The sequence below is a fragment of the Oncorhynchus tshawytscha genome, linkage group LG30 (genome assembly GCF_018296145.1).
Source record: "Oncorhynchus tshawytscha isolate Ot180627B linkage group LG30, Otsh_v2.0, whole genome shotgun sequence".
NCBI lineage: Eukaryota > Metazoa > Chordata > Actinopteri > Salmoniformes > Salmonidae > Oncorhynchus > Oncorhynchus tshawytscha.
The window spans coordinates 10,238,899-10,250,281 of NC_056458.1; the positions used below are offsets into that span (position 1 = coordinate 10,238,899).

The 11,383-nt window shown below is 46.8% G+C and overlaps 2 protein-coding genes across 2 annotated transcripts; both read left to right on the forward strand.

The window, feature by feature from the left end:
• Window positions 1-491: 491 nt before the first annotated feature.
• zgc:172339 (uncharacterized protein LOC564384 homolog) lies at window positions 492-3,896 on the forward strand. Its single transcript, XM_024398110.2, has 2 exons — window positions 492-957; window positions 2,824-3,896. Exons 1-2 carry the CDS (start codon window positions 658-660, stop codon window positions 3,418-3,420), a joined length of 897 nt encoding a protein of 298 aa, XP_024253878.1. The 5' UTR covers window positions 492-657; the 3' UTR covers window positions 3,421-3,896.
• A 1,810-nt stretch (window positions 3,897-5,706) lies between these two features.
• On the forward strand, window positions 5,707-10,942 carry LOC112231376. The gene is made up of 2 exons (XM_024398111.2): window positions 5,707-6,018; window positions 10,133-10,942. The coding sequence occupies exons 1-2, from the start codon at window positions 5,719-5,721 to the stop codon at window positions 10,646-10,648; spliced, it is 816 nt and encodes a 271-aa protein (XP_024253879.1). The 5' UTR covers window positions 5,707-5,718; the 3' UTR covers window positions 10,649-10,942.
• The last annotated feature ends 441 nt before the right edge of the window (window positions 10,943-11,383 follow it).

Here is an 11,383-nt window from a genome sequence, read left to right on the forward strand (position 1 = left end):
CAGTGCCAGAGCAAGTGAAATAAATTAAGTCAAAAGTGAAATAAAAAATAAATATTACACTCACAAAGGTTCCAAAGGAATATGGACATTTCAAATGTCACATTATGTCTGTATACATGTAACCATGTGCAAGTAGTTAAAGCACAAAAGGGAAAATAAATCATCATAAATATGGGATGTATTTACAGCGGTGTTTGTTCTTCACTGGTTGCCCTTTTCTTGTGGCAACAGGTCACAAATCTGGCTGCTGTGATGGCACACTGTATTATTTCACCCAATAGATATGGGAGTTTATCAAAATCGGGTTTGTTTTCGAATTCTTTGTGGAGTCGTGTAACCTGAGGGAAATATGTGTCTCTAATATGGTTATACATTTGGCAGAAGTTTAGGAAGTGCATCTCAGTTTCCACCTCATTTTGTGGGCAGTATGCACATAGCATGTATTCTCTCTCTCTCTCTCTCTCTCTCTCTCTCTCTCTCTCTCTCTCACACACACACACACACACACATACAGTATAATCACTATTATGTGGGGCATTCCAATACAGGGGATTTGCATAGCCTAGCCTACCTATGAACAGAGATAGAGAGACTTTCAATTTCAGAGACAATTATACTGACAGCTTCTACTGCACCACTTCGTGAGCACTCTTCTCCATGGTTTCTTGCATCATAGCGCGAGCTCAGGCGTTGGCCTGGGTGTTAGTTCTGGTGATGGTGGAGGCAGAGGTACAGGAGAACTACTCACCTGCGTGCCGCGAGTTCATGTACATGGGCACACCACCACTGGGACTTGAGAACAAAGCACTAAAGAAGATTTGCCAGCGCTACAACGGCAAGCCACGTTTTGTGACCCTGTATGACACCTTTGATCACATCCCCGTCTACTCTGCCTACACGTTCAAGCGCTCTGACGGCACCAAAAAGGTTGATGTGCCCTGGATGTACGAGCCACAGGTATTTTTGACAGACTCCTGTATCTTACATTATCTCTGCAACATTGCCTTGTGCTTGTGTCTACAGATGAATCATTTTTTTTGTGTTATTGGCAACAATAAGATGTCGATGGTCTCTGTGCAAATATAACGAATAGTGAGCAATATACTGTTGTGAAAGAGTCCAGGATGAAGAGTCCACGAGGGTTCACTGACTGAGATTCCTTTAGTACCACTGTTCTTTATCTTATTAAAGCTAAAGGTGTCCGCATACATGGGTTCGGTTTGCTTCTAACAGAACTCGGCTAGGCAAAGTGAACGTCTGTGCTCGCATACTCCCTAAAGACCTATGCTTGAAAAATGAGAAAAAAGCGGCAATTTTCCTGCGCAAACTGTTTCTACTGGGAAGCATATGGTAAAGTTTACCATAACGTTTACCGTATGCTTACCAGTAGAAACAGATTGCTCATCATGACAACATTTTGTGATGTTTTGGTCTTCGGCAGGTTTTTCTTCGGCTGTTGGGGAACACACATTATTTTCTTGAGATAGGTCTAAATTTGGTAGTTGAAGTCTATGCCCCTTCATCGGTGATTGCTCTACAGTACTACTCCTACTAGGATTGGGAACTATGGACCCTATTCTTCAATAAGTGTTTGCTGTCGTTCAACGAGAAAGGATTTGTTTTAATGCATATTTTTAAACTTGAGAAATACTGCACCAAACATCTTAGTTAGATGTAAAATAAAAAACTAAGAACTCCTTGGCAAAAACTTATAAATGAATTACAGATTTATTGATTTATCTTAGATTTAGTCACACTGTTTTGAGGAAGTGTTCTGGCTATGTTGTTGCTACGGCTTATATAGAGGGACAAACCGTAATATTGCCTATTTTTTTCTTGTTTTTCAAGCGAAGGTCTTTGAAGTAAGTATGCAAGGACAGATGTTCGCTTTCGTCTAGTCGAGTTCTGCTAGGAACACTAAGAACCCAGGTCTGCTAGGAGCTCTAAGAACCCAGTTCTGCTAGGAACACTAAGAACCCAGGTCTGCTAGGAGCTATAAGAACCCAGTTCTGCTAGGAACACTAAGAACCCAGGTCTGCTAGGAGCTCTAAGAACCCAGTTCTGCTAGGAACACTAAAAAAAAAGTTCTGCTAGGAGCTCTAAGAACCCAGTTCTGCTAGGAGCTCTAAGAACCCAGTTCTGCTAGGAGCTCTAAGAACCCAGTTCTGCTCGGAGCACTAAGAACCCAGTTCTGCTAGGAACACTAAGAACCCAGTTCTGCTAGGAGCTCTAAGAACCCAGTACTACTAGGAGCTCTAAGAACCCAGTTCTGCTAGGAGCTCTAAGAACCCAGTTCTGCTAGGAGCTCGAAGAACCCGGTTCTGTTAGGAGCTCTAAGAACCCAGTTCTGCTAGGAGCTCTAAGAACCCAGTAATGCTAGGAGCTCTAAGAACCCAGTTATGCTAGGAGCTCTAAGAACCCAGTTATGCTAGGAGCTCTAAGAACTCAGTTCTGCTAGGAGCTCTAAGAACCCAGTTATGCTAGGAGCTCTAAGAACCCAGTTCTGCTAGGAGCTCTAAGAACCCAGTTCTGCTCGGAGCACTAAGAACCCAGTTCTGCTAGGAACACTAAGAACCCAGTTCTGCTAGGAGCTCGAAGAACCCGGTTCTGCTAGGAGCTCTAAGAACCCAGTTCTGCTAGGAGCTCTAAGAACCCAGTACTGCTAGGAGCTCTAAGAACCCAGTTATGCTAGGAGCTCTAAGAACTCAGTTCTGCTAGGAGCTCTAAGAACCCAGTTCTGCTAGGAGCTCTAAGAACCCAGTTATGCTAGGAGCTCTAAGAACCCAGTTCTGCTAGGAGCACTAACCCTCTGCTCTTTGTCAGCTCGCCACAGTGTCTGATTTTGGGGAGATGCAACCCTTTCCTCAAGGCGACCTCCATCGCAGTTTTGAGGATGCCCAAGCAGTGCTGGAAGACTACTCCAACACAGTGAACTTTGAGCGTGGCCACCTAAACCCTGACGAGCACCAGTCTGACCCCAATGACAAGGCAGCCACCTACACCCTGACCAACGTGGTCCCTCAGGTCCGGGAGTTCAACATCGGCCCCTGGAAGACCCACGAGCACACCATACGCCGCCGCCTCAACAACTACTGCCGCGGCACCGCCTACATGGTCACTGGTGTCACCACCTCAGGGAACATGATCCGCCGCCACAACATTGACCGTGTGGCCGTTCCCACCTACCTGTGGTCAGCTTACTGCTGCATCGACTACGACCGCAACACGCCCTTTGAGGAGCGCACCAAGTTCCCAGCCTACGCGGCCCACGGTCTCAATGAGAAAGAGAGGCCTGAGGTGCTGGAGATGTCTGTTCAACAGCTGGAGAACTTCCTCAAGAGTGTCACCTTTGTGGACAAGACCTTTCAGATCTTCTATGATAACTGTGTATCCCCTGATAATGGCCTGCACATGACTTGACACTATACAAACAATTATGTGTAGCGTAATTTACTTAAACTATAATGTATTCAAAAAGGAAGTGAATCTGATGTGTTGTCTTACATGAATGCTTACGGTTTGCTTCACCCTTCTTCAATTATTTTCTCTCAGCACGCATATATCACAGTAACCTACATGATCGCTCGCCTCATATATCGAATATGTAGCCTGCAAGAAACAACATATTTTACAAATACATTAAAGCAATCCAAGTAATGGCAATTGACAATCCGTTTGCCTACTTATAAACCCTTTATAAACCAGTTAATCATATAAACCAGCAAAGGTTTTACGTGGCAGATTTATATATATTTTTTTTTAAAGATCCCAGTTCTGACTGACACATGTTTTTGCATGTAAAGCTTCCTCAGCTTTTTAAAATCCTACTTTCTCCAATGACGTTCAATCATGTGCACAAGCCCCTTGTTTCTTGATGAATAAAGACTTTCACTCAATTTCCTTTTTTGTCTCTTTTCTTCAACTAGTAAGATAAAAGTATTATTTTGCAATGTGAAATATGTTTGGTTCAATTGCAAAAACACACATATTGCAGGTAACACTATCTGATGAATGTCCCTTGATTGCACTCACTCATTTATCACTCACTCTCCTTTGTCTTTGGTCAAAGTCCACATGGAATCTCCTGTGTGCTTTATCTGCCTGTGGTATTGTGCTAATCTACCATTACCACTGCCTTGCTACTTAACCTCACCTGACACTGAAGGCCACATTTGTTCTCCACAGAGATAGATTAGAGAGCAGGTTTTTACATTTTACAGTCTGCCAACCATGTCAAGACACACTGCTGTGTACATGGAGGAGACAGGAAAGACTGAAATGACAAGACAAAAGAGGCTTGTTGGCAGAATGCTTAGCATATGTGTAATGGTCGTCTGATGAAGAAGGATCGGACCAAAGCGCAGCGTGGTAACTGTTCATGATTTTTATTAACACTGAACACTAGAACAAAATAACAAAGTGAGACACTACAACGAACAGTTCTGTCAGGTGCAGAAAACACTAAACAGAAAATACCTACCCACAAAACACAGGTGGGAAAGGCTACCTAAGTATGGTTCCCAATCAGAGACAACGATAGACAGCTGTCCCTGATTGAGAACCATACCCGGCCAAAACAAAGAAATACAAAACATAGAAAAATTAACATAGAATTCCCACCCAAATCACACCCTGAACAAACCAAAATGGAGACATAAAAAGCTCTCTAAGGTCAGGGCGTGACAACATGAGTGTTCCATACTACAGAGGGTGCTCAGTGAAACGAGTCCTCTCAGTACATTTCATGAGAGTGGGGTTATGATAGGTGATAGCCAATGAAGGTGATAAGGAATAGAACGAAAGGGAGCATTCAAGAATAGCAGAAGATGTGATATACCGCCTAAGAATTTGATGTAATCCTTTAGCCTATAGCAGGGGTCTCCAACCCTGTTCTTGGAGAGCTACCTTCCTGTAGGTTTTCACTTTAACCCCAGTTGTAACTAACCTGGTTCAGTTTATCAACCAGCTAATTATTAGAATCAGGTGTGTTGGATTAGGGTTGGAGTGAAAACCTATAGGGCGGTAGCTCACCAGGAACAGGGTTGGAGATCCCTGGCCTATAGCCTATAACAGGGATATTCAACTCTTAGCCTACGAGGTCTGGAGCCTGCTGGTTTTCTGTTCTACCTGTTAATTAATTGCACCCATTAAATCAGTCCCTGATTAGAAGGGCACAATGAAAAAACACTGTGGAACTGGAGTTAACTTTGAGGGGTCTATAGCCTCCCTAGTGAGTGTACTACCTCCTCTGCCAAGATGACAGGGTCTTTATGGCATTTATGCTTAGTCAAGTTCCTGCTCATGCTGTTCGCCCTAAAGGTCCCCCTAAATTGCTAGATTAATGGTAGAAATGGGATAGTCTCTCAGGCTGATATTTGTTACTGTGTCCCTGGCTGCTTTGGGGTTTGTGCGCAGGCCACTTCTAGATAGATGGTAAAGTGTGGAATGGAGTCCTTGTATGTTAGGGTACAATTGCTATATTCTATTATTCCCCCACCAGTTACAGTAAATTCACATAAGTTCACATAAGACTATGCTGATTGGATAATAGAGAACAAGCCAACACGTGTTCTTGTCATTCACTCCACACAAAATGGTTGGATCCCTCTATCACATTATTTACTCACTTTGCATATCTGGGCTTTGGCATTTAAATTCTAACTGCACACCTTACCTTGTCTTTCATTTCACTCTCCTGCAGTCATGCTGGTAAGAGCCATGCAATTATCGCCAGGCTGTTTGGTGTTGGCGTTCGCCCTGTTCCATAGTGCACCTCAAGCCACTGTGGTCGAGGACTTCAACCATGTAGAGCGATGCATGAACTCCTTATATATGGGAACCCCACCACGGGGAATCATTAATGACAAACTGAAGAAGATCTGTCAGCGCTATGCCGACAAGCCACGCTTTGTGACCTTGTACGACCCCCAGAAACGCATCCCTGTCTACTCAGCCTACTCCTTCAAGAAGACAGAGGGAGAGCGACGTGTGGACTACTCCTGGATGTATGAAACACAGGTCGGTCAAACTGTTTATTGCTGTTTTTGTAAGTCTACTCCTCAAATGTGATGTTATAACCTTATGTTTTTCCTATCGGAAAATGTTTGTAATTTCAAGTCCCTATTTGGCAGAGACCGGAGTTGAGCTGTTACACCGGTTAAATGTTTGATAGAAGCCTTCCCTGAACACTGTAGCTTCTTTCCCTTTGTATAAGAACTCAGGAAAAGACGCAGATGCAGACAGATTGGAAACAAGGTCTGTGGGACATAGGTTTAATCCTAAACAGATGAAAAGTGGGTACGGGGCAACAGAAGACAAACATCAGAAGGGCTAAGAATCTTGGAGATGGGGAAAGGGCCGATAAAACGGGGGGAAAGTTTGCGGGACTCCACCCGGAGGGGCAGGTCCTAAGTGGACAGCCATACCCTCTGCCCGAGACGATAACGGGGAGCCGAGGTCCGGTGGCAGTCCGTCTGTAGTCAATACCTGGAGATGGTCCCGACTGGGCTCTCTTCCAGATATGCAACAGCGGCGAACGAACATCTGGGCCGAGGGTATGCTGACCTCTTGCTCCGGGAAGAGCGGGGGCTGATATCCCAGGGAACACACAAAAGGTGTGTGACCAGCGGCTGAGCAGGGGAGGGTGTTGCGGGCATACTCTACCCACATGAGTTGCTGGCTCCAGGTGGTGGGGTTAGCAGAGACAAGGCAGCGAAGAGTCATCTCCAGGTCCTGATTGGCTCGCTCCGACTGGCCATTAGACCCGGAGGACAGGCTGGCCGACGACCCAATTAGTGTGCAGAACACCTTCCAGAACCGGAACGAGAACAGAGGATCCCGGTCGGAGACCATGTCCACTGGAAGTCCATGGATCCGGAAGAAGTGCTGCACCATGAGCTGGGCCGTCTCCTTGGCTGAGGGTAGCTTGGGAAGAGGAATGGAATGGGTGGCTTTGGAAAACCAGTCCACCATGGTAAGGATAACAGTGTTGCCATCAGACGGGGGGAGACCCGTGATGAAGGCCAGGGATATACGTGACCAGGGATGTTTAGGGACAAGAAGTAGTTGCAGGAGGTCAGCCGGAGCTTGCTGAGGAGTCTTATTCTGGTTACACACGGTGCAGGCTGCGACGAACACAGATACTTCAGGAACCAAAGTGGGCTACGAAAAACGTTGTTGTATAAAAGCCTGGGTCTGAATGAGCCCATTCCAGAACTTGGGAAAGGGCAGAGTCCAGGACAAACATCCAGTTAGCCGTTCCCCCCCGGGAACGCTGTGCTTCACAGACCTGGTTCTCTATACCCCAGATGAGTGCAGCCGCGAGACAAGAGATAGGGAGGATGGTCTCGGTGTCCGATGGTGTAGCAACGGGGCTATAGAGGCATGTCAGTGCGTCTGGCTTCACATTATTGGAACCCGGGCGGTAGGAGATGGTGAAGTTGAAATGGGTGAATAGCAGGGCCCATCGAGCTTGCCTGGAGTTCAGGCGCTTGGCGGTGCGGAGATATTCTAGGTTCTTGTGATCTGTCCACACCATGAATGGGTGTTCCGCCACCTCTAACCAGTGCCTCCACTCCTCCAATGACATATTCACCGCAAGTAGCTCATGGTTACCCACGTCGGAATTCCTTTCCATGATGTTGAGACAATGGGAGAGGACAGGACAGACCCCACTTCGACATCTGAAGCGTCAACCTCCACCACAAACCGCCAGGACGGATCCGGGTGGATTAGGATAGGGGCGGTAGTGAATTTATCTTGAGGTCCAAGAACACCTGGTCTGCAACTGGAGACCACTTAAACGGGACCTTGGGAGAGGTGAGTGCTGAAAGGGGGGGGATCCAGGGTTCTGTAGCCCCGGATTAACCGGCGGTAGAAATGGACAAACCCCAGGAAGCGTTGCAGCTGCTCTCTGGATGTGGGTTGCGGCCAATCCACCACCGCTCTCACCTTTCCAGGATCCATCTGTATGTTGCCTGCAGCTATGATGCATCCAAGGAAGGAGATGGTGGAGCGATGGAATTCGCATTTCTCCACTTTGACGAACAGCTGGTTCTCCAGAAGATGCTGGAGGACTTGTCTGACATGGAGGACATGTTCTTGAAACGAGCTGGAAAAAACGAAAATGTAATTAAAGTAGATGAACACGAACCGGTTCAACATGTCACGGAGAACGTTGTTAACCAGGGCCTGGAACACAGCAGAAGCATTGGTCAGTCCGAATGGCATCACTAGGTATTCATAGTGTCCGTTAGCCGTGTTAAAGGCGGTCTTCCACTTGCCCCCTTCCCGTATCCATACCAGATGGTAGGCCTTCCGGGGGTCCAACTTGGAGAAGATGGTAGCACCCCTGGAAAGGCTCAAAAGTTGAGGCAGTGATTGGAAGCGGGTAACAGTTTTTAACCGTGATGTCATTCAGGCCCCGGCAGTCGATATACGGGTGGCAGAGTCAGAAGGACGGATACCCCCTACAGCCAGGGAGTCCTCAATATACCTCTCCATCGCCTTGGTCTCCTACCCGACAGGTAATAAAGCCGCCCCCGAGGCGGTGTAGTGGCTAGGAGAAGGTCGATGGTGCAGTCATAGGGCCGATGAGGAGGAAGTGCGGTGGCACGGGCTTTGCTGAAAACCTCCCGGAGGTCCTGGTATTCGGCGGGAATGACGGAGAGGTCCAGGCAATGCGCATGGCAAAATGGGCTCAAACCCAGGATAGAACCAGTAGCCCAGTCGATCAGAGGATTATGCCTCTGGATCCAGGAAAATCCCAAAACCACGGGTGCATGAGGGGATTTAATGGGCAGGAACTGCATAGACTCACTGTGATTAACCGACACTCTCAGGTTAATGGGAAACATCGTGTGGGTGACTCTGCCAACAGAGCGCCCATCCAGCGCTCTGACGTCCATAGGAATAGAGAGGGGTTGTGTGGGGATTCCCAGCTCTGACACCAGGGTAGCGTTTATAAAGCTCTCGTCAGCCCCAGAGTAAATGAACACCCGAAGAGATTTGGGCTGGTCACCCCACAACAGGATAGCATGGATTGGGGTACGAGAAATGGAAGATGGGAAACTCCCCATATGGCTCACCAGTGTACTCGTACCTACTTGACAAGCCTGGGCTTTAAATGGGCAGGTAGATAAGACATGTCCCATGGCTCCACAATACAGACAGGTCTGGGTGTTTAGTCTGCATAAGCACTCAGCAGGAGACAATCTAGCCCTGCCCAGTTGCAAGGGCTCCGGAGGAGACGACTTGACAGCCCTCGGTGACTTCCGAGAGAACTCGGGTGACATCTGATCCACTCGGAAATGTGGACTTTGGGGATTTCCATTATTCCTCGGAGGCGAGGTGGAAATCGAGGATGAGCGTCGGCAACAGGGAACAGACTCCCTCTCCCTCCTACGTTCTCGTAGCTGCCCATCGATCCGGATGGTCAAGGCTATGAGGGAGTCGAGGTCCAGGGGCAGCTCCCGGGCTGCGAGCTCGTCTTTAATCACCTCCAATAATCCGTGAAGGAATGTGTCGAACAGGGCTTCCGGGTTCCAGGCACTCTCAGCCGCCAACTATGGGAATCCTGACGTAGTTGGAGCAGCTTACAGAGAATCTAACACTTTACGTACCTCTGCCCCAAATTCCTCCAGACTGAGACAAATGGTGGATTGTTGCTCCCACACTGTCGTAGCCCAGCCAAGAGCCCACACCTGGAGGGGGGGGGGGGTGGAGACAAGCACAAAGACAGGTGAAACAGATAAGGGTGTGACACTTTGGTTCAGCCTCATCAGTATTATCCATACAGTTATTTTGACACATTGCTTACATTTGTTCCATTAAATTAGATACTTCATCCAACATACCATAAACAAAATTCCAGTGTTGTGTATGTTTATAACTGTGTAGTATGGTGGAAGGTAGCCCAGTGGTTAAGAGCGTTGGGCAAGTAACCGAAAGATTGCTGATTCAAATCCCTGAGCCCACTAGGTGAAAAATCTATCTGTGCCCTTGAACAAGGCACTTAGCTCTAATTGCTCCTGTAAGTCGCTCTGGAGAAGATCGTTTGCTAAATGACTAAAATGTAAATGTAGTGTCTACAATCTGTGAGCAATGCACTGATCCTCCTCCCCACTCTCTCCAGCTGGCAGAGGTTGATGGGAATGGGAATATGCTACCCTCCCTTACCGCCTACCTGCACATGAAGTTTGAGGACAGCCAGGCAGTGCTGGACGACTACTCTGACGTAGTCCTGTATGAACGAGGACACCTGAACCCAGATCAGCACCAGTCTGACCCATATGACCGTGCTGCCACCTACACCCTGACCAACGTGGTCCCAGAGATCAGGGAGTTCAATATCGGGCTGTGGCGTGAGCACAACAACGCGTTCGCCTCACCGCCTTCATCGTCCGGTAACATGATCCGCCGGAACAACCTGGAGAACTTCCCGAAGACCCGGATGGACGTGGACCAGAATCTACTGCATCTCCCCCTCTCCTCTTCCTCTGTATCTCCACCGCACCATATAAGAGCTCCTCAACAACGCTCACACACGCCTACTCTGTGTGCACAAGGGTTTACAACTATCTCCATAGATCTACTATTATGTGCTTATTATAATGATTATGCATGTATTTTTAACATAACAATTATATAGTACTTGTGATGCTTTGGCAAAGCTTTCATTATCGAAGATCTGCTTTGCAAATGACTTCCTTTGTAGCGTAATTGTTCCTCCATTCTCTGTATTTGTAGCATTCTTTATTGATCTGCCCCCTTTATAAAACAGCTCAGTGACATTCAGACACAATGGTTCAGTGTGTCAGCCATTCATGGAGAGGTGTTATCGGCTCACATTTGGCAAAAGTGGCTGTAAAATGGATACCATCAAAGGTAGTTCTGAGCTGTAAAGGACATCTTCTTTGACTAAAATAAATGAGTTATTTGACTTCCCGGTGCCATGTTTTACTGTTTCAACCAGTCACACACAATGTTACAGTATGAAGCATAATAATTTAGGGTCACAATTATGAAAACGGTGTAATTACAATTATTGATACATCCATAGACGGGGTGGTTCTTTAGAAACAAAACCAACGCGTGCTCAACTATGGGGCAAAGCAGATGGAGCTGGCTTAGACTGTTGACAACATGAAAACTATGTTATGTCTCCATATTTTGGGGGAAAACATAAATATATTTGCACAATGAGCACTTGTTGTCTCTCAAATACATTGTTACTCCCTGACAAAGCTATGAGGATTCTGTGTTATGCACTATAACCCGTTACCATATATGTGATTGAATATTATCTGCTGTTGGCTTGTGTGGATGTATGTGTTATGCAACATAGCTGACTTGAAACATTGTTAACAGTTTCAGGGCCATGGGC